Source organism: Solanum tuberosum, unplaced genomic scaffold (assembly GCF_000226075.1).
Source record: "Solanum tuberosum cultivar DM 1-3 516 R44 unplaced genomic scaffold, SolTub_3.0 scf00128, whole genome shotgun sequence".
In the NCBI taxonomy this organism is placed as follows: Eukaryota; Viridiplantae; Streptophyta; class Magnoliopsida; order Solanales; family Solanaceae; genus Solanum; species Solanum tuberosum.
The window spans coordinates 397,274-420,309 of record NW_006239053.1 but is presented as its reverse complement, the minus strand read 5'-3'; the positions used below and the strand labels follow the sequence as shown (position 1 = coordinate 420,309).

Genomic DNA, 23,036 nt, shown 5'->3' with positions numbered 1-23,036 from the left:
TTTTTATTTTTTTTTTTTACAAAATCGCTGCTGTGGCAGCGATTTTTAATTAAAAAAAATAAAATAAAATTTTTAGTCGAAATCACTGCTATTTCGTCATTTTGTCAGAGGAAAATCGCTGCTGACGCAGCGATTTTGCCCTTTTGGCTAGAATAAAAAGTGATGTGCCCTTTTAGAATTTTTGACATTTTTTTTTGCCTTTTAGGCTCCGGACTCATTACAACTTTGTCAAACTAGCTAGAACAATATTAATTTGATCAAAAGTCAAAATTAACCAAAGTTATATTAATTAATTTGTCAAACTAGCTAATATGGAACTTAATAGTAGTTTATAAACTAGCTGTTTTAACATTTACCTATATATATACATGACATTATGGAAGAACAATATACAGATTCTCTAAATTCTTCTATCTCTTTAATTTGGTCAGTTTTTTATCTTTTAAAGTTATGTTGTTTCTTCTCTTAATTCATAGTTGGATTAATTTGTTACATCCTGACGTATACACTTATATTTATTATGCGAGCAAAATATCCTTAGAACAGTGTATTACATGCCTCAAACTGAATATTGTTATGCACAAACAGGATATATTCATAGCAGGAACTGATACATCAGCAACAACCATAGAATGGATCATGGCAGAACTTATGTTAAATCCAAAAGTCATGAAAAAAGTTCAACAAGAAGTGAGACAAGTTGCTAAGGGAAAACAAAAGGTCCAAGAAACTGATCTTTACAAACTTGAATACATGAAATTGGTCATAAAAGAATCCCTTAGACTTCATCCACCAGCCCCATTACTAATCCCTCGAGTAACAACATCTAGTTGCAAAATAATGGACTACGAAATCCCAGAAAATACAAGAGTCCTCATCAACGCGACAGCAATTGGGACCGATCCAAAATACTGGGAAAATCCATTGACGTTTATACCAGAGAGATTCTTGAATAAGGATATTGATTATAGAGGTCAAAATTATGAGTTTTTGCCATTTGGGGCAGGGAGAAGAGGGTGTCCAGGAATTAATTTTTCTGTACCACTTGTTGAGCTTGCAATTGCTAATTTATTATTTCATTATGATTGGACACTACCTCAAGGGCTGAAAGCTAAGGATCTTGATATGGAAGAAGCTTTGGGGATTACTATGCACAAGAAAATTCCCCTTTGCTTAGCAGCTTCTTATTATGACTTGTAATAAATATCTCTTGTATACTACTTGAATAAATGTAAGCTCATCAAGAACAATAAGGTGTATCATTACACTCAATATATTCTTATAGTAATAAATAATAGCAGACAATTTGTAATAAGGAGTACAATGTGTACATTTGAAAAAATCATTTATTATATATATTATGTGTGCATTTTACGTTATACCGAAGATAAGAATGCGTTACAAAGACTTTTGTTATTAATTAGCTGGATTCTTTGACTATTAGATCAACTGCATCTTTTGTTGAAATTTCTCATAAGTCATATTTCTCAAATGTGGCAACACGAAACGAGATTGTAGTGCCAAATTGCAAATAGATGTATATAGGCTAATTAGGTAAATATGTTAGTCATAGTCTCGTAGGATTATAAATTGGTTGGTTAAATTGAAGAATTGCTAGCTGAGTATGATGTGATAAAAGAATGTATATCAAAGTAAAAGATAAGTTTTATAAAATAATTATAACACCGTTAATGTTATATGATAGTGAATATTATATTGAATTGCTATTTAAGTTCAACATACCCACAAAATTTTTGTGTTCCGGAAATGTGAATATTAAGATGGATGTATAATCATAGCCCAAATAAATAAGATAAAAAAAAAAGACTAATATCTATCAGAAGATCCAAATAACATGCAAGATGTTTTGTACATGTTTTATCTTGATCTACAGATATATCAATTCGTAAATGTGAAATTATGGTAAGTGAAAATGTTAAAAAAGAAGAGGGTATAACTACAATCAAATGAAGGAAAATGTCTCAAAAGACCTATAAATACTCTTATTAATACCGACTTAAGTAAAGATACAGTGCAATGAAAGTAAGATCCATACACTTGATAGCTAAAGATAGTCTCAATGGACATATATTTCTAGAAAAACCCGCACACCAACATCATTGTGGATACTAACAGGGGGACATCTATCACTAACTAAATATTTTATCTCTATATTGTGAATATTAGCATCTATCATTAGCTGCGATGTTATCGCACTTACTAGACCACTATAAAGACTAGAATACTCATATATAATCCCCTCCATTTGAAAATCAACATATTTCCCCTGTTTCATTAAAAAAAAATACAATTAGTCTTACATAATACAAAAAAAATAAAAAATTATACACACTTATCATTATTTTTTCATACAAAAATCATTCAGACAGTAAACTACAAACATATTTCATTAAAAAATAAAATTTCAGATTTCATACCCACTTAATACAAATTTCATACATACAATCATCATTTATACCAAAATTTTATACATTTCTCATACCAAATAGTTCATTCCTTTCACACAAGTTTATACATAATTGACAAAACTTATATAAACAATAACATTTCAAATTTCATACCAACTTAAAACACTTTCATACAATTATTCAAAATTCTAAATAACCTTTTTTACTAATTAGTTAACACACTTTCATACCAACCTAAAACAACTGTCATACAATTCTTCAAAATTCTAAATAACCTTTTTTTCACATTAGTGAATACACTTTCATACCAAATTCATTACACTTATACTAACAAATTCATTCAAAACTATACATTTTAATTTATTTTTTCAGGAAAAAAAATGGTAATCAATATTATAATTTTAATCTACGTACCCAATCTACAACGATAAAAATATTTATATGTTGTACATTTATACTCAAATCTTTCATATATTACGGTAAATTTTCACGAAATCATTGTTTTATCAATATAAAAAATAACCAAAAAATAAAAAATATGGTGACATTAAACCCCTACCAAAAAATAGAAACTTACCAAGAAAATCACTAATATTACAGTTTCACAAAAAAAACAGAAACTTACCAAGAAAATCACTAATATTACAGTTTCACAACAACTAATACGTATTATGAACAAAACGTATTGTTTATACAAAAAAACATATCACATTCAATACAGTGACGATGTACAAAAACAAAATCACAAAATATGATTTACAGTTTCATTTTTTTTCATTTCACTGAAATCCAAATACAAATAGTAAACAATTAAAAATACTAACCTGAAGGATCCCATCTTCCGCCATGTTTAATTAATATTGATACGTAGTTGTCCATCACAAAAAAAATCAGAATTTTTCAAACAAAAAAAACTTCAATTAGTCACCTGTGAAAATATTTCTGGAAGAAAATTGAAGAGAGAGAAATGTGGAAGAAAAATGGATAAAATCAGATTTTTGAATTAATTTTAACAAATTAGAGTGAATTAAGGAAACAGAATATTCTTAATTAGTTTGGATCCCTTAGTTCATGCTAATCATTAATTATCTACAATAAATTCAAATGAAATTACAGCCCACAATTTTAGTTTTTTACTTTATTATTTCTAATTTCGTTTTTTTTTAAATTTTCGTTTGTCTTTTTATTTATTTTTTAAGTTTTTTCCAATTAATAAATTTTTTTTTTTTTTTAACTTGTTATAACCTGAAATTTTTATTGTTATAGCTTGAAAGTCTAAATCTACTGCTATAGCTTGAAAATAATACTATAATATATGTCATATATGAAATTTACACTAATTTATTATCTCAAAAGGAATTAAAAGAGCAGTACTCAAGAAAGAAGCTTTGGGCCTAATACTAGTTGGCCCAAGCTTTTATAATCTCCATAAGTCGATTCCAGTCCAATATAACGGCCCTTCCAAAACTAATATTCATCGTAACAGGTTCCTTAGGGTTTCAAATCGGAAACTCCCATCCAACTTCAGTATTTTGGCTCTCTTCTCAGCGATCGTTTTGTAAAATTCATCTTAACCTGCAGGTTCGATCTGTTTCTTCTTCTTTTTTCGTTTATAATTCAATTTGATGTATGTTTTTTCGTGGTGGATTTACTTTATACATAATTCTTATTTGGATTTGGATTTGGATTTGTGGAATGCAGTTTTTCATACCTCTGCTATCGTAAGAATTTATTGCTGAAGAAGATGGCTTCGCGTTTTTGGACTCAGGTAATTGATTTATCTTTTCAAAATTTGCTTATAACATTAAGAGGCGTTAGATTTTCGAATGTTTTCTCTGTTAAGAGTAAATATCTTATTTGTATTTGTTCCGTTTTTTTTATTGAAGTATAGAAGATGTTTTATGACTTTATGGACCATCAAGTTATAGTGATAATGTTTCGTCTGTATTAGATAAACTTTTTCTGAAATAAATTATTATGAAAAAAAAATCCTTTATGATGGGGATATAGTGTGTGTTTGGTATTGATCGAACATGTTTAAATTCATTCAATTTGATGAAAGTATTTGCTCATTGTTTAATTGTCGTGAACTATTAAAAAAGGTTGGAAGTACTCCTCACTGGAAGTGGGAGAATGAATTATGTAAGGTGAACAGGGAAGCCATTTTTTTTTTCCTAAAACAACATAAGACGCGGAAGCCATTGTTCTTTACAAATATCACAACTCTTACTTAATATTTTATGTTTCAAATTGAAACTTTGTCAACCCTTAATATTCAAGAATATCACCAAAACTCTAATTCTTTTATTATATGCTCTACTCACCTTATACAATTGCAGTATGTTTGTTTTTTATATTTCTAACACTGAATGTTTCAAGAAAAAAACTTGTTTTGTAGAATTCTTCCTCCATACCAAACACCACTTATATAATTGAAATTATATATACTACTCTGAAAGGAAGTCTTAGGAGCCTTGAAATTGGGGTGCTTCAATTTATTGTAAATGTTAAGTCTTTATCTTTGACATATGCGTGCTCCATTCTTCATAAACTGACCCTTTAAGTTGGTGAAACCCGATCTCTAATTTTCACGGTTTTAACAGGGTGACAGTGAGACTGAGGAGGAGGAAGAGAGTGATTATGAGCAGCAGGATGATGAACCAGCTGAGACCACCAAAACAGATGGTGGATCGAGGTATCTTGCAGCTGATGATAGTGATAGTGACGAGTCAGATGGGCAGAAGCGTGTTGTCCGGTCAGCCAAGGACAAGCGCTTTGATGAATTGTCTGCTACAGTTGATCAGATGAAGAATGCCATGAAAATCAATGACTGGGTCAGTCTTCAAGAGACCTTCGACAAGATCAATAAGCAACTGGAGAAGGTCATGCGCATTACAGAGGCAGCTAGAGCTCCTAATCTGTACATCAAATCTCTAGTGATACTGGAGGACTTTTTGACTCAGGCTTTGGCCAATAAAGAGGCAAAGAAGAAGATGAGTAGTAGCAATGCCAAAGCCTTGAATTCAATGAAACAAAAGCTCAAAAAAAATAATAAACAGTATGAAGAGTTGATCAACAAATATAGGGAGAATCCTCCTGTTAGTGAGGATGAAGGTGGGGATGATGAAGAGTCGGAAGAGGATGAGGAGGAAGAGGACTTTGAGGAGGACCCTACAAAGATTGCATATGCATCCGACGATGACCCTAATAGAGGTCCCGATCCAGTAAATGAGTGGGAGATTATACTGAACAAGAAAGACAAACTAATGGATAAACAGTTCAAGGACCCAAGTCAAATCACGTGGGATATAGTCGACAAGAAGTTTAAGGAAATTGTTGCTTCTAGGGGTAGGAAGGGAACTGGAAGGATCGAATTGGTTGAACAGCTCACCTTCTTGACCAAGGTGGCCAAAACCCCAGCTCAGAAACTTGAAATTCTTTTCAGTGTTGTCTCTGCCCAGTTTGATGTTAATCCAAGTCTCAGTGGGCACATGCCGGTAAACGTATGGAAAAAGTGCGTGCAGAATGTGCTCACCATACTTGACATGTTGACCCAATACCCTAATATTGTAGTTGATGACATGGTTGAGCCTGATGAGAATGAAACCCAGAAGGGATCAGACTACACAGGGACAATAAGGATCTGGGGGAACTTGGTAGCCTATGTTGAAAAGATAGATGTTGAATTTTTTAAGAGCTTGCAGGTTATTGATCCACACACTCGTGAATATGTTGAGAGGCTGAGGGATGAGCCATTGTTCTTGGTTCTTGCTCAAAATGTCCAAGATTATTTAGTTCGCGTGGGGGACACTAGGGCTGCCGCGAAAGTGGCTCTTAAACAGGTTGAGTTCATTTATTATAAACCGCAAGAGGTGTATGATGCTATGAGGAAGTTAGCTGAACTAGCAGAAGGAGAAGGAGAGGGGGAGTCTGCTGATGAGAACAAGGTGGCTGAGGAGAGTAAAGGCCCACTAGCATTTGTTCCGACCCCTGAGCTTGTGCCCAGGAAACCTTCCTTTGAAGAGGGCAGCAGGTCATTGATGGACGTCCTTGTTTCGCTCATTTACAAACATGGGGATGAGCGGACCAAGGCACGTGCTATGCTCTGTGACATATACAATCATGCTCTCTTCGATGAGTTTTCAGTATCCCGTGACTTGTTGTTAATGAGTCACTTGCAGGATAATATCCAGCACATGGACATTTCAACTCAGATTCTTTTTAACAGAGCCATGGCTCAGCTTGGTCTCTGTGCATTCAGAGTGGGACTCATTACAGAAGCACAGGGTTGCCTTTCTGAACTGTATTCTGCTGGCAGGGTGAAGGAATTACTTGCACAAGGTGTTTCCCAAAGCAGATATCATGAGAAGACCCCGGAACAGGTTAAATTTTTTTTACTGTTTGGCAGTATTTATGTCATGTATGTGCTCCTTTAAGCGAGATATATCCTTTATTTTGTCTCGTATGTTGATTTATTGTTGCACGGAAATTCATGCTTTTTCGAGCTTCAGATTTGCAATTTCTTGCTTCTTTACTGTCACGTTCTACAGATGTCACGTTCTCAAAATGTGGTGTCAAGTACAATAATGTGTAGTGTACTACAATGGAAAAAATAAAAATAAGAGTTTGGGGATCATGGCTATTAAATACTGTCATTTATGTGCATTTCTTTGTATAATTTTAAGTACTTATGAAATGTTAAGGAAAGCATAAATTTTATGATGCAAGATGATTGCGAATAGGTGAAGGGCTAAACTATATTCTTGCTAACTCAACTTCAGATTAAATAAGCCAAATAATCATCTGTTTTACTGACTTATTTATCTTGGGATTTTTTTCTGCTGTTCTTCATTGTGAGTCTTCTCATAGCATTAAATCTACACATTAATCCTTGGCAGGAAAGGATAGAACGAAGACGTCAGATGCCTTATCATATGCATATAAATCTTGAGCTTCTTGAGGCTGTCCATCTGATATGTGCCATGCTACTAGAGGTGCCAAACATGGCAGCCAATAGTCATGACACAAGGCGCAAGGTCATAAGCAAGAACTTCCGGAGATTACTTGAAATTAGTGAGAGACAAACTTTCACTGGCCCACCTGAAAATGTTAGGGACCATGTAATGGCTGCCACAAGAGCCCTCAAGCAGGGAGATTTTCTGAAGGCCTTTGATGTTATCAAGTCCCTTGATATGTGGAGGCTTTTTAAGAACAAAGAGAGTGTTCTTGAGATGGTTAGAGCCAAAATCAAGGAAGAGGCCTTGAGGACCTACCTTTTTACATATTCTTCTTCTTACAATTCTCTGAGCTTGGATCAGCTTGCAGGGATGTTTGACCTTTCTGATAAACAAGTTCATAGCATTGTGAGCAAAATGATCATCAGTGAGGAGCTTCATGCAAACTGGGATCAACCAACTCGCTGTGTGGTCTTCCATGATGTTGAGCATACAAGATTGCAGGGTTTGGCATTCCAGTTGACAGAAAAGCTGGCAATTCTATCAGAAACTAATGAAAGAGCTATGGAGTCCAGGATCGGTGGGGGTTTGGAGGGCCTTCCACCAAGGCGCAGGGAAGGCCAGGATTATGCCGCTGCAGCTGCAGGAGGGACTGGTAAGTGGCAGGACTTCTCCTTTTCACAAGGCAGGCAAGGAAGCAGTGGGGGCCGAACAGGGTACAATGCTGGTAGATTTGCCTCAGGGCAAGCATCAAGGGACAGAACTGGTCAGGCCCGAATTCATGGTGGTCAAGGTTCACGATATCAGACAAATGCAGCTGCTAGGGGAGGCCATAATATGGACGGATCTCGCATGGTGAATCTTAACAGGGGTATCCGTGCTTAGTTAAAGTGGAGGACACATATTTTTGCACTGAGAGAACACAGCGTTTGGCACACATCCCAAATAATCATTTTTCAGACCCTTATTTTGTAGTAGTGTAGAATTTTGCAAGTTGGCATCCAAACAATCGTACAATCATTTTCTATAGTGAAAGTCTGATCCCATTAAACTAGGACTTTGTACTGGTGTTATGCACGGAAGTTTTTTTCTTACATTCATTTTAAATTTGTGTTATTTGCTCCAATCGACACTTAAAATTATTACTATTATTTATCTTTCATACACGAAACTTTCACCAAAACCTTTTTTGATTTGTTGTTACTTTTACTAATTCTTTAGTATATATTTGCAAAAAATTTACTTTCTACTCATTGAATACTGGAAAGCATTTCTCAGATAAATCCTTTTTTAAAGAAATATATTTTCCATTATGAAAAAAGTGACCTTTTCCGTCATACATAACATAATTGGTCTACTTCCTGACGCACATGATAATTATTGATTAGAAAATTTGACCTTTTCTACTTTGCGTAAATAATGCATCAAAGCTAAGTTGTTTTCAGAGGTGATGGTGATGGAGAAATAGACTAATGGTAGGGATAATTGCGTGACATAAAATTGCACGCTTTATTCATTAAATCGTTTCTTTTAACAATCGAATTTATGCTTAGAAATGATCCATTGCGTAATTCACAAGGACTTCAAGGCCTCCTGTCAATTTGTTTATTATTTCTCACACGCAAATGAAATATTTCAACTTCAATAATTTGCACAGAAGATGAAGTAGTGACGTTTACCTAACCTTCATTATTGCAGATTATACTTTTCAGCCTAAACATGAATTTAAGTTAGATACATTGACTAGATGGAATATTTGTATCATCAGCATCATTTATTCAACATAATTGTAAATTTCCTCTTAATTAACATAATTGTATAAATTTCTTTGGATATTTGGCTGTAGAATAAAAGTATAAACAAAATTCAATGAACATAGTGCTAAAAATAGATAGACTATACACATAGTAAAAGAAGGAGCCAACTTGTATTTCATATTGATAAAATTTTGTGTTACAAGCCCAAATGAACTTCCTTCATACAAACATAACTAATGAGACTTAAGAAACCAAACATAAAAAACCATGAAATAAACATCAGACAAACCTTTGTCAAAAAGATTTGCAGATGGTCAGTTCAATTGGCTTTGTAGTTTTATTAAAACACATAGTAGTAATTAATAGAACAAGAGACATTTTGGTGTCTCAACAGTTGCAAGGGTCACATGTGCAGTTTGATCCACATTTGCAGCCATTTCCTCCTTCTGTTGCTTTCTCAGCAACCACTCCATAGCTGCAATTAATTCATGTAAATTATATATGTACTTTAATAGGGTAAACAAAATTCATATTAATCAGTATAATTTAACGTGTTATATGTTTCAATATTACTAATTCAATATTGTAGTTATCTTTTAGGTGACTTGATATCATAAGTATTTCCTTTGTTTCAATTTATGTGTTATAATTCAGATTTCGAGAGTAAAACTTCTTAATTTTGTTAGTGAATTCTAAACGTACATATTTAGAAACTACGTAATTATTCCGATCATAACAAAATATAGAAAAGTCTTAAGTTAAAATCAGACTAACTTCTTCATAGGTGCAACACCCTCAATGATGGTAAAGGTAGTGGTGCTCTCCAAGTCGGGGTACATCCCACATCTGCAATTAATTCATCAAAATCAAGAATTTAGCTAATTAAATTTAGTGAAAGGAATAAATAAACTGTCAACTAGATCATCTCGATTCTACGATTTTTTTTTTTATGAAAGTCTTTCATTTGATTTTCTTCGATGGAAGTATATATGTTAGATAAATATTTTACGAACAACTTACCCTCCACAGCCACTGCCGCACTTGCAGCCAGATCCACAGCCACAGCTTCCTCCACAGCAAGACATGTTTTTTTTTTCTTAGGAAAATTGGATTGAAAACTAAAAAAAGGTTTTAATTTCTTGTGTAGTTGTGAATTGTGATGAATAATGAATGGCTAAGACTGGGATTTTATAGAGACTTATTGGTGATTGTGTGTGATCATATACCTGACACGTGGACGAGTAATAGGTTTGTTTGATTTTTTTAATTTTTAATTTATTTTTTTCGAGTAAATTTATGATTTATTCATGATAAAATATTGACTCAATCAACCTTTAATTGTTAAATCAACCGGTGTTCAGAATTCACCGGTTAACAATTCGGATTCTTGTTGTAGAAGTCGTCCAATATATGGGAGGTACTTTTTAAACTATAGTCGGAGTTGGTAGGTTGATTATGAGTTCGATAAAATTTAATAGCTATAATATCTGTCATTTATGTTAAAAATATTTACTTAATATGTATAAATAATTTATTAGGAATTCAACATTTAAAATAAAATAAAATAATAATCTAAAATTCATAAATTCAAAAGCTTAACTCCACATTTGTTTTTAGCTATCCCTATAAAGATTATTAATCCTTTCCTAGTGTTAGCTTGAGTCAAAGACTCGAAGACCTCTATCATTTCACCACATCCCTTTGATAATTTATATTATAGTCAAGTTGCTAAAAAGTAAATTAAAAGAGGATGATCGATGTAGAATTAAAATCACCTGATAAGAAATTGTGTCGAAAAACCTTTAATTAATTTGTGCCAACCCAGAGGAGAAAAATAGTGCAAACTTGAATAGAGAAGCATGGACTTTTAGGTTTAAATTCATGTATTTGAATTTTAGCTTGTTTGAGATTGAGACGTAGTTATCATAACTAGCTAACACTGAAATACATACGACTGTTTATACTTGATTTTGTTTAATAGCGCTTGTAAACGGGTGAGCAACTTGTTAGAACTCGTCTATTAAACGAAAAAATATAAAATATTATTCCCGTTAATTAAAAAAAACTTTAGATTTTTGTTGAATAGTACCCTGAAAAAGAGAATAAGACATGAAGCTAATTGCTTGAGAGCAATGAAAATTTGATTATTTTTTTCTTGAAGTTTCAAGATAATGAGAATTGATCCGAACAAATAATAAAACCCTCCTAATTAATCCACAAATTTAGGTGGAATTTTCTTTGCTTACAGTAATCAACATGTCGGTTTACGTCCGTCTATCTCAAAATTTGTAGATTTTTGCTCTCCTAAATATTATTTCTGGTGATTTTCTTTTACACGTCTCAAATTATCTATCGTGATTCTCTTTTATACGCTCTTTTAAGAAAGCCTAGTTAGAAGGAGTTTTTAACTATTTACCCTCATTGATATTTGAATGATTATGACATCGGGGATAATCAAGGTAACTGAAGTGTTTGTATAATCTTTAGCACCAATAGTACAAACTACAAGGATAAAATGGAATAATTTTGTCTTGAACTTCCACAATAACAAATAATTTAAAATAATTATTATTAGCAATTACGACATATAATTTAAAACTGAGAAAGTAACTTAAATTAACTATATACTTATTATAAGGATATTGTCGGGAGGGAATTTCTTTTTTGATTGCAACTTGCATTTATTTATGATCAACAGATATTGCGGGGTGTATATGGCCGGGTTAGTTTGGGTTTTTCAAATATTAAACCAAATTATTTGTGTCGGATTTTAAAATTTATAAGCCAAACCAAATCAATAAAACTCGAATTTTTCAACCTCGGATTTTTTCAGATTTTCGATTTTTTTCGGGTTTTTCAGGTAAAGTATTTATACAAACATATAATTTACTTGTATTTTAAATATTTCTTTAGTCCTATCAAAATACAACTATCTAAGGTGTTTTTTAAGAAAATAACACAAAATATGATATGATTAATGACACTAAAATATCCAACAACAAAAATAATAATGAAATCGCGTAAAACAAATATTTAAAATTAACAAGTCATAATGAAAATGATCATAATTTAAAAGTACTAAACCATGCTAAAATAAGTTTAATAAGTATTAGTTACATGACTAAATATTAAAGGAAATTAAAATTAGATTATGTATTTTAATTGTCTAAACCAATGTAAAACTAAAGAACAAATATTCAATATTATTATCATTCTTTAGTGTTGAATTGATTTTCATTTTGCATTAGTATTAATTTGATTTTTGATTTAAGTTTTTATTATAATTACCAACATCTATTGACTATAATCTTTATTGGATCATTCAGAATTCTATGCTTCAAACTTGAAATAGTATATTAAAAGATAAAAATTATGAAAAAGTATAAGAAATATTTAAAAATTATATCAAAGTAAATATTTTTGTATAAAAAAAATAATTAAAATATTATGTCGGGTTGGTTTTTTTAGTTAAAACCCAACCCAAATATAGTCGGATTTTTTTTTTCCAATACAAAACCAAGTCAAACCAAATCACTAGGCGATCTTTTTTTTCCGATTTAACTCGATTTGCGATTTGGTTCAATTTTGTACACCCTATTGCTAACAGTATCCATATCCATGTGCTATGTTTTTCCGTGTAGAATTTGTAATTTTAAAATAAGACAAACTATATGTTTTATCAAGTAAAAAGTGATATGATAATATAAAATTTTAATTAATCATATATGTAATTTATTTTTATTAATAAAAGCAATGTCCGAATCATTTTGTTAATCTCAATTAATTTTCAAGTACCTATTAATATATTCCACCAGTGTAGCGCATGAGATAACAAGAAAAGTTGATCACCTATTTTTTGTCTATATGTAGAAATACAAATTACCTTAGTTTTTTCAAGTTCACTCCAATTCTTTAGCCATTAATTAAGTGTTCTTGTTCTTAATCGAGACTCAAATTAAGCTTTATCACAGAGCTCGTGAGGTTAATTAGGAGATAAAGTATCTTGATCATCACATTAATATATCTCGTTGAGCATGAATAAGCATTGAAAATACTTTTTTTTTTCAAAGCAATTCTTTCTCGTCCCTCCGACCATAGTATAGTGCTCACTTGTTGGTCTTCAGAAGAGTCCACTCATATCTTCCTTCTTCATTGATTTGAGAGAAGGGGAGCTATTTGACTAATTAGAACCATAAATAGTAAGTGTAAGTAAGTGATTTGATGAGGATAACTAAATTGACGTGTTGGAATTGACTACCATAATAGAATGGTGGGTTGTTGGCATTTTGGATGATGCTAAAGATTTAGATGTCACAAAAGTCAAGTAAAGAAGTACTAGTAGATTTTAAAAAATAATATATATATATATCTAGTATTATTCTTAATCATTGTTAATATTATTTTCTCTTCCTATTGTCTATGAAATGAAAAATAATAAAGTGCTTTTTTTTGTACTTTTATTTCTAACCATTCAATGTAGTAGTCATTGATCATGTCTACTTTATAAAGCACAGGCTCCATTTTTGCCTACGTCTATTTTTAGCTATTTAAAATTCTGAGAACAAGATGCTTCACATATCTTTTATCAAAAAAGAAAAGAAAAAGAGCATAAATATCACTATTTTCAAACACTATCAACAGTGCTAGTATTATTCCAATTGCAGTTTCACAATTTGTTCCAGGAAAGATAGTCGTAAAAATGAAGCCTATCGACATGTCTATCATTAAATATGATCAAATTTGGTATTGAGTTGATGCAATATTAACTTATAATTTTAACTATGTGATATGTTTATTTCATGAAGTATTTCGTACATATTATCGATATGTATTTTGATATTGTTTTTGAGCACTAAAAACGAAACATAACATTTTTCTTTTACTTGTGAGACTTAGCTTGACATGCTAGACAAAAAGGTTTATTATACCAATGTCAAAAACAGTATGATAATATCTTTTCTGTAAAGATTTGTTAAAATATTGCGGTGAATAGGGAAAAGAATGTGCATATTTTATTAATTGAACTTTATAATATCTAGTGGTAGGACTAGATGCCACAAAAAAATAATGCTCATCACTAATAAAGAACTATTCCTTATATTTTGTTCGTCATGTTTAATAATTGTCCACCATTGATGGACCTCCTTAGACCTAGTAGATAGTCCCTCTCGAAAATCCTTATTTTGTGTCTCACACATTTGACAATAGTTGTGACAGGCTTAAGGCTTTTCATTGTCTCACAAATCGACCCAAATCTTACACTTTTAGGATCCACAAATTTTGGGTACATTTTTTTTTGTGCGAGACATAAAAGAAGCATCACACAATTAATTTCAGGTGTGTATGTCATCGCATAAAAAATTTCGTCCCTCTCGGACATCATATACAAATTCAATTCAATCTAACAAAAGAAATAGTTTATGAAGTGGATATTGTCCATGATTATATAAAAAACTAACAACTTATCTCAAAATCTCGCGACAATATTCGAGTTCTAAAATCAACTCATTTAGCTAGTCCAATGTTCTATGCTAAGCCCATATGTTTCATGGGCTCTACTAATAGCCCTAAAAGTTTAGTAAAGCCACATCTCAAAAGTTAGCCATATTAGGCTTTATGCCTGTTGAGGAAGCCTTTAATAAAGCCCAAGAATGGTTCTTTATGAATGTCACAAAGTGAAAGGTAAACACACGAGCAACTTACAAAAATGACTATAGTTATAGGGTTATTGAATTTTAATAGCTACAAGTATGATATTTACCAAAAATGACTACAGTTTATGTCTATATCTAGCTGTATTTTTGTATAACTTTTATTATTATTATTATTATTATTATTATTATTATTATTATTATTATTATTATTATTATTATTATTATTATTATTATTATTATTATTATTATCAGATTCCAATTAAATAAACAAAAATATTGGGATACATTTTACTCCATTGTTCTTACTTCATTGTTCTTATTCAGGCGTCATAAAGGTATTCATAGAATTTTATTTAGTTAAATTTATCTATTATATTTGATGAATTGATTGTATTTGTGAATGAATCTTATTTCTTTCGATTTTAAATAGGTGAACTCCATGGCAAGCATAACTTGTACAATAATTTCGATTTCTGTAAATCTACATATACAGCGCTTCAATCGGACGATTCACTACATAAAATCTGATTTCCTACTAAGAAAAATGTATTATTTATACAATTAGCATATGAAGACTTTGATTTCAAATGGATACAATGATTTATATAACTTAATGTATTAATATATCTAGGATGCAAACCCTTATAGAACTTAATGTATTAATATATCAAACTTGGTAAAGTATATCAGTTTAGCATATGAGCACAACAATTTAAATACATTTACCTTATGAATACATCTATATAATACACATACGAATACCCTTGTTGTTAAACAAAAATTGGATACATTGGACAACCCAAAATAAGAAAAATAGAACATAACACAATGTGAGTATCCAAGTGTATTCAAATATACTTATATACCCTAATCAACCTTTCAACTTGTGATGATATTTTAATACAATTGGGCAATCCAAAAAAAAAAAGATAATAGAATATAATACAATACAAGTATCTAGATGTATAATTATTTCACTGTATAAAAAATTGAAAATCCCACAATTCACATTGTATTACTTTTTTTTTACAACTATATACATATGAATACAACTTGTTAATTTTTCCTCCTGTTTTTGTTGTACAACTAAACCTCAATCTCTTTTTCCTCCTGTTCTTGTTCTACTACTTTTTTTCACTGCTATCGGAATCAACGAAGGAAGTTCATCCAACAATTCATCAAATAAATGTATACCGGAGTACTGATTTTTGCCATTATAATGAAAAAAATCTCCAATCGAAATCCTATGAAAATAGATGAAACATATATGTATACAAATATAATCTTCATGAAAACAAGAAAAAATGCAATTAGAAGATACCTAATGAAGATGAATCACAAAAATCACTCCTGCAATTATGTAAAAGGATCGTGAATCAGAAGGATTTTTTTTTAAAATAAAATAAAACAAATCGGTGTCATAGAAATATTGAAAGAGAAAACATTGAAGATGGTAAACGTAAGGAACAAGCAGCATAAAACATGCCTGACATAATTGATTAGGCCTGTACTAATTACTTTGCTATTTAATAATTCTTACTATACATATAAAAGTGAAAAAATAAATAAATTATTCATGTATAATTAATTAACTTTGCTATTTAATATTAAAGTGTATCCATATAACACAAAAAAAGTAAACTATAGCTATTCATCTTAAATATATATTAATGTTTGCTATATCCTGTAGTTTATCCTAAACGGGAGCAGAGACAAGAGCTCCTTCTTAGCACATTAAGGTATAAACATACTACTCAACTGAACATGTGTAAATATATACAGTGAGCAAAACCAAAATTCATATACATAAATTAACCAAGAGACGGGAAAAAACAAAAACAATCAACTCTGCATACTCAAAAACATCTAAGTTCTTCGAAAAGATCATTAAAAATCATGTCCTCTAGTTCAAGTGCCAAACATTCACTTTCTAACTGAAGATTCATCCAACCATCATCCATTTTCAAATCTTGATCCACAATGGTGTCGATTGATTCCTGCTCTGGTTTCAACCTCAACAAGGTACCTACATTGTTGCATACCTCTTCATTCATTCGATTTTCTAGCAATTGAGCAACGCGACAACTATAGGATAAGGCCTTAGGGTAGTATGTGAATGATCTGTCATACATTTGGACTAAAACCTCATTGACCAAATCAAATAGTAGATGATGATGACAGCAGAAGTCGAATTCCCCTAGACAACATTCTTCTTCTTCTTCATGCCACAAGGACTCGAGTTCTCTAACTAATGAAGGGTTTAACACTTGGGCTTCTGAGTACCATGTTGTCTTGAAGAAATTTCTAGAGAAACCTGAATGATCAAGAATATCCCTCACATAAAACAAGTCCTCGTTTTCCTTTCTGTAAGATTTGTCATGATGATCTGCTTTTGCTTGAATATCGATATAAACATTCTGTTTAAGAGCAAAACCTGAGCCAAAATAAACAAATTAAACGACAACTCATGCGTAGAATAACATAATGAAGGAAGTTACTAGAAATATTTGATGATTAATGAGAAAAAATAGACATACCTTGTGAAATTTGGAACTCTGCATAGCTGGAAATGTCTTCTTTAAAACAAATTTCTGAATTTGGAACCACATCAATTGGGATTGGTTCATTGCATTTTATCTCTTGTTCATCATAAGAGTTTCCTTTGAACATCTTTACCTCATCGATGATCTCTGAAAGATCTTCGACTACTCCATTATCTGCTTCATATATCTTAATATCCTCACTTCCTTCTACTTGTTCAATTTTGTATCCAGTCTCTTCAGTGGCGTATATCGATTTCTCTTCTTTCTCAATTTCACCTCTCATATGTGAGTTCCTCTCCTCTACAGTCTTAACAAGCCATTCTGAAAAATGGATATCACCAGTCACTCCGTTTGGAAGAAGAGAACAAGACTCAGAGTAAGATAGAGAACGGATCCTTCTGAATGACATTGATGGTGGTATGTCGTATTCACTAGTCAATTTCAAACTCTTGGAGGGATACAAGTTCATTTCCTTCTTAAAACTATGTTCAAATAATTTAGTATATCGATTCATGAACTCGTTTAGAGAGGAACTTCTCTTGTGCATGATTGTATTTTTACTAATGTCAAATCCTTCAATCTCACAATATCCATTTGACTTGTTCTGATGGTCTGTGCCTACATCTTCTAGCTCTTCGTTATTTTCTCTATTATCAACTGCTCCCTTGGTACTAAGGCTCGATGACTTGTCTAGCTTCAAGTTCCTACCATCATCATCCAGGAGGCCTAAACTTGTGAAGAGAGTCTTTGCATAATTAGACAAAGATCTCGTTCGAGTAACACCTATCAATCTTTCTCCTTTAGCAGAAGACCAAACTTCTTTCTTCTTGTCCTCAAGCTTAATTGGTTTGAAGTTTGTTTTCCGCGACAAATGAGACACAGGGTATGATCCTGACTTTGTTAATCTTGCCTTTTTATTTGAAACCAGCTGACCCCGGGATAAATTCTGATATCCTGCTTCTGATTCCCTCAAAATTTCTAAAAGCAACTCAGCATGATCTTTAAGCTGAGATTTTAGAGCATTCTTATCAGTGGAAGTATCATATGCATCGATGGCATTCATGTGTTTCTTATCTGGTGATTCTTCATCCTCCACATTCGCGGGAACCAAAATACTAGGCTGTTTCTTTTCACTATGTTCAACTGAACAAGTTCTCTGGAACTTAGGTTGATCAGAAGAGCCTGATTTCTTCTTCTTGGACTTCTTTTTTTCCTTATGCATCTCCTCAGCAATCAAATCTTTTATTTTAGCTTTTAGAGACCTTTTGTTAGACCCCTTTGATTTTCTAGTGCCCTTATCAACCTAAAAGTATATGATAACATTAGTCTTCATCAGATTCGAAACGTTTGGACACTGATAAACTTATAAAAAATTTGTTCATAAAGCATTCAATAATACTTACCAAAAACTGACTTTCGTTATCATCCAAAAGCATTTCTAGTTCACTAGGATCTTGGCCAACCAATTTGTCTTTGGAAGAATAAATACCTATTGAAGGGTGGATACAAGAATTTGTTAGACATTGAAATGAACAAACACACATATTTCAAATAGGGAGTTCAATAATTTTTACAACATCACGTTAAGTAATTACTAGCAATAACATGCAACTGTAACCTATTATAACACGTTAAATTACACTGATACATATAAAATCTTGACTTACTTCTAATATGACTGCTTCCATCATTTATACGGGGCAGAGATTTCCTCTTTACGCGAGAGTGCCAACTATTGTAGCCAAGGGCATGTATGAATCCCATCATACAACCTGGATGAATATGCTCATCTTCATGATCTACATGCCTACTCCACATGTTCTTTCCCATAGTATAAAGTTTTTGAATCTGTCTTCTCTAGCCTGATAAGAACAAACCAACCAATATTCAACACATAATTAACAACTAACAAGCCGGGAATTCATGGAGCTAACTCTGTTCTTGTAGCCGTCTCTTGTTTCCTTTACAATATCAAACAGGGGCGGAGCTAAAGGGTAGCCGGAAATTTATACCGTATATATAAGGTTAATAATTTTTTAATATATTAACAGATGTTGAACCAATCCTCGTCAGCCACTTATCTCAAACAAGGCTCACATAGATAAAATCGTGACAAGGAATCAAGAACTGAATACTATGTAATCAAATATACTACTTTTTCTTTTTTCTCGCAATAAAATTTGCTAATACGAATTAAAAAGTTAAAAACAGAGATCAAAGTGAATAAACCCACCCCGTGATCTTAAAGGAAAAGAAGATTAAGTAATAAACTGACAATTACTTGATAAGTGTTAACAGAGACAACAATCAATGAAAAATAGAGAAAATTGGTTCACCTTTTGAGCTGAGAAGCAGAGGTTAAGCTGATAAAAGGGCCAAGGTGATATTTGGAGAGATTTATTAAATAAAAGAGAAATTTATTGGCATAAAAGTAAGTAACAGAAATGAGTATTATGAAATGAAACTGCCTAGCCCTATAACGTAAGAGGAGGAGCAGAAGAAGAGTGGAAAAGGTCTAAGTTTTATCAACCACTTTCAAATACGACCAAAACAACCACACTACAAAACCTCTATTTCAGGCGCCTTTTTACCCGTCAAACTACTTTAGGACTTTACTAAATCTAAAATATAAAGAGTACAATTTTTTTAAAAAAAGGATTCAACATATACTATACTGTATATACATAATATAATTTTAGAATAAAGAGTTTAAATGTTACTCCTTACATGACGGAGCTAATTTGGGGTTGGGATTCATAATTACACTATTTATGTATGTATAGTAGATTCTGAATCTCATTCGATTCGATGTATTTAATTTTTCATATCTGAAAATCTTGACTCTGCCACATCACTTCATGGGTCCACCCATGTTGATAGCAATTATCGTATATGAATTTTTAGAGAATAATTCACTTAAAAGATAAATACAACTAACTAAGCCAAGACTCCCAAAAAAAAGGTCAATGTAGGGTGAGTGAAAGGGATAGAGTGTATAATTAGATAACCAACCACGTAATTAAAATAAGTAAGGAGAAACAGAAATGAAAATAGGGGTCAGATTAAACAACTGCTAAGCTTTTGTTGGTTTGTTTAGTATGCACTTTCCTTCTGATTTAATGCTAAGTTGCTCAATATTAAGGGAACATTATTTAGTTGGTTAGTTGTTGGATGTTCTTTCACTATTATAAACTAATCTCTCCATTCTCCCAATATTATTATTTTTATAGTTAATATTACATAAAAATCTTATAAATTACAACTTTTTTATTAAAAAATATCTAGAGTGTTTGGAAAATCATAGTCGTGGAAACATATTGATTTTTCAAATAGAATTTAGTGGGACGCAATTCAAAGAATATTATATAACAAAAATACAGCGTTATATTCCGTGCATTTGAAAAGTTTGTACGTATGTAAGCTGCCTCATAGTACTTCCTAACTCTTGATAAGGAGTATTAAAAAATGTTGATTCCATTAATAGTTAATTAATTTTCATTTTACCACACTAAAATTACTAAATTTATTTTTGTAATTAAAATATTAATTCAAAATTATTTAAGTATCTTGAAGGTCACTAAATTATCTTTCGTAATTACAAAGTCACTCAATTGTGTAAATGTCATATAAAGTAATTAGAAGAAAATTAAAAGAGAGATATTTAGGCAAAGTTGAAAGACTTTTTGGTTTGAAAAGAGTATTTAATCATTTGTACGGTTGTGATTCTTAAGTAAAATTAAATAATTATTTTTGTTACAAAAAGTAGAATGGTGACTTTTTCTGTGTAATTACCTGAATAAAGTTGAATAAATAATATACAAAAATAATTTAGTATTTTTGATAAATTAAAATTGAGTGACCATCTCAAAATCAAAATATGACAAAACGAAAAACCTAATCTTTTAGAAGTTCTAAGGCAAATCACCTTAGGAGATTGCAAATGACAAACTGAATGGTTTGGTTCCACTAAGTATCCCAAATTTATGTACTCTTTTAACACACAAATATATTTTAGCTAGTAAACTTCGAAACAATTCATATATGAGAAGTCTTTATACTTGACAACTTGCGCCAAATTTCATTTTGACTTGACACAATATTCTTCGTTTGAGGCAGAATTTCACTTGGTGACATATCTTGTACGTATTGTTCGGGCTATCAATGAGTACGTATAACTAGCAATTGACATACACCTTCTTGGAAAAGAAAAAAGGTATAAATAATTAATTATTTGTATGTATGCACTATGCTCCATTGTCATTGTATGATTTGTACATTTGTACGATAAAAGTCAAATCAAATTTATGGAAAGATCAACAATAAGACGAATCTTTAAGACTCTGAGAAGAAAGATATAGGTAGCTACCAAGGACCACATTACACTTGCGTTTCTATTTCTTTGTTTGTTTTTGCTTCCTCTTTTTTCACAACAAACAGGACCATCCTCTAGAGAGGACCCCCATCCTCTTAAAATTAAACAAATCGCAGAGTTTGCAGAAGGGTCGGACCATACTAAGTTTATACCATTCGTGAATCATAAATTTCGACAAGGAATTTCAAAAAACAATACTAATAAATGTCATATCTGAAATTTGAACACATATTTCTCTTATATCAAGAAAATTCAAAAGGTAAAGAAAGTTTTAATTTTACCATGCTTATAACGATAGATTTTCAACGCAGATGATTCATTTAATTCCTTTTCTTGCACGTAACTTTACTAACTAGCGACAATTATATTATTGTTGCATCAAAACTCTCCGTTAAAGCGTAGTTCTAATTAATTAGGTGTATTCCACAACCAATTCTACTTAGCAAGGCTTCACCATTTAATATTCAGTAGCAAAGGCCTTGTAAATCTCTTTCTTTTTATTTCAAAGGTGTTGAAAAAGCATCCAAATTAGACTATTGTGAACTACTTTCAAGTCCTAAAAGTGGGCGGTGTGGACATTTGACTAGTGTGATTATCTTTAATCACAATTTGCACTTAAAATAATGGCTCCATGATGCTAAACACATATATATATCTTGCTTTTACGTCATTATAGACTATGACATGTATATTATTATCGGCTTATAGCATAATTAGTTTAGGCTACAAATTGGACTAAATCAAAGCTTCGTCTAGGTAGAGAGTGTTTGTTAAACTGTTAAAGTAGCTATTCTTTGAAATGAAAATAGCTAGTAGTTGTTGACAACAGAAATTACCAAATAATTGATTGAGATTTTCGTGTACAAATTCTGCCTAAAAGAGTTGGAAAATAGTACTTAGTGTTATCTCCTGTATTTACATTAGCAAATCAGAAATAATAAAAGATGAAAAGAAAAACACAAAGAACTATCCGAGTCCACAGAACCCACTGTGTGTCCTTAAGAAATGTAATCCCCTCAAGTACCCGAGGTTGCAGATTAATTCCTCCCAAGATAAAACGGATTAACCATTAAAGAAGTAGCGGTACCTCAAACTTTGATAATTTCAACGAACTCAAAATGACTGCAACGAATCACACACACAGACACGATCGATCGATTTTGTTTTGTAAGAAATGTATGCAAAAGAAGGGAAGAATTCGATACAGAAAAATGAGAGAAAACCTCTCTATTTATAGCCAACAAAGGGTAAAGATCACAACCCTTTGGAAAGAAGACAACATTTCAGAAAGGTCACAACACTTTGGAAAAGACACAACCTTTCAAA

General features: G+C 31.6%; 4 protein-coding genes across 4 annotated transcripts in view; 2 read left to right on the top strand and 2 right to left on the bottom strand.

Moving 5' to 3' along the window:
* Positions 1–1,368, top strand: part of LOC102595891 (cytochrome P450 71A9-like) — a 3,873-nt gene extending 2,505 nt beyond the window's left edge. The window contains exon 3 of the mRNA XM_006350709.2: positions 589–1,368. Coding sequence (XP_006350771.2) covers positions 589–1,200 — 612 coding nt within the window. The 3' untranslated portion in view covers positions 1,201–1,368. The remainder of the gene's footprint in view (positions 1–588) is intronic.
* Positions 1,369–3,881: 2,513 nt separating this feature from the next.
* LOC102595553 (eukaryotic translation initiation factor 3 subunit C-like) lies at positions 3,882–8,490 on the top strand. The gene is made up of 4 exons (XM_006350708.2): positions 3,882–4,010; positions 4,131–4,197; positions 5,033–6,811; positions 7,328–8,490. Exons 2-4 carry the CDS (start codon positions 4,174–4,176, stop codon positions 8,267–8,269), a joined length of 2,745 nt encoding a protein of 914 aa, XP_006350770.1. The 5' UTR covers positions 3,882–4,010; positions 4,131–4,173; the 3' UTR covers positions 8,270–8,490.
* A 799-nt stretch (positions 8,491–9,289) lies between these two features.
* On the bottom strand, positions 9,290–10,319 carry LOC102577779 (metallothionein-like protein type 2). The gene is made up of 3 exons (XM_006350707.2): positions 10,162–10,319; positions 9,916–9,987; positions 9,290–9,616 (listed from the first exon to the last, which is right to left on the bottom strand). The coding sequence occupies exons 1-3, from the start codon at positions 10,224–10,226 to the stop codon at positions 9,529–9,531; spliced, it is 225 nt and encodes a 74-aa protein (XP_006350769.1). The 5' UTR covers positions 10,227–10,319; the 3' UTR covers positions 9,290–9,528.
* Positions 10,320–16,529: 6,210 nt separating this feature from the next.
* Positions 16,530–19,873, bottom strand: LOC102594893 (protein TRM32-like). The gene is made up of 5 exons (XM_006350706.2): positions 19,675–19,873; positions 19,006–19,200; positions 18,742–18,827; positions 17,333–18,641; positions 16,530–17,229 (listed from the first exon to the last, which is right to left on the bottom strand). Exons 2-5 carry the CDS (start codon positions 19,166–19,168, stop codon positions 16,652–16,654), a joined length of 2,136 nt encoding a protein of 711 aa, XP_006350768.1. The 5' UTR covers positions 19,169–19,200; positions 19,675–19,873; the 3' UTR covers positions 16,530–16,651.
* Between the last annotated feature and the right edge of the window lie 3,163 nt (positions 19,874–23,036).

Coding starts and splice junctions, on each gene's coding strand:
- LOC102595553 (XM_006350708.2), top strand. CDS start 4,174: ATGGCTTCGCGTTTTTGGACTCAG. Junction 4,198..5,032: donor CTTCGCGTTTTTGGACTCAG/GTAATTGATTTA, acceptor CGGTTTTAACAG/GGTGACAGTGAGACTGAGGA. Junction 6,812..7,327: donor ATGAGAAGACCCCGGAACAG/GTTAAATTTTTT, acceptor AATCCTTGGCAG/GAAAGGATAGAACGAAGACG.
- LOC102577779 (XM_006350707.2), bottom strand. CDS start 10,226: ATGTCTTGCTGTGGAGGAAGCTGTGGCTGTGGATCTGGCTGCAAGTGC. Junction 9,988..10,161: donor TGCGGCAGTGGCTGTGGAGG/GTAAGTTGTTCG, acceptor AATTAATTGCAG/ATGTGGGATGTACCCCGACT. Junction 9,617..9,915: donor GGTGTTGCACCTATGAAGAA/GTTAGTCTGATT, acceptor AATTAATTGCAG/CTATGGAGTGGTTGCTGAGA.
- LOC102594893 (XM_006350706.2), bottom strand. CDS start 19,168: ATGGGAAAGAACATGTGGAGTAGGCATGTAGATCATGAAGATGAGCAT. Junction 18,828..19,005: donor TGGAAGCAGTCATATTAGAA/GTAAGTCAAGAT, acceptor ACCCTTCAATAG/GTATTTATTCTTCCAAAGAC. Junction 17,230..17,332: donor AGAGTTCCAAATTTCACAAG/GTATGTCTATTT, acceptor ATTTTGGCTCAG/GTTTTGCTCTTAAACAGAAT.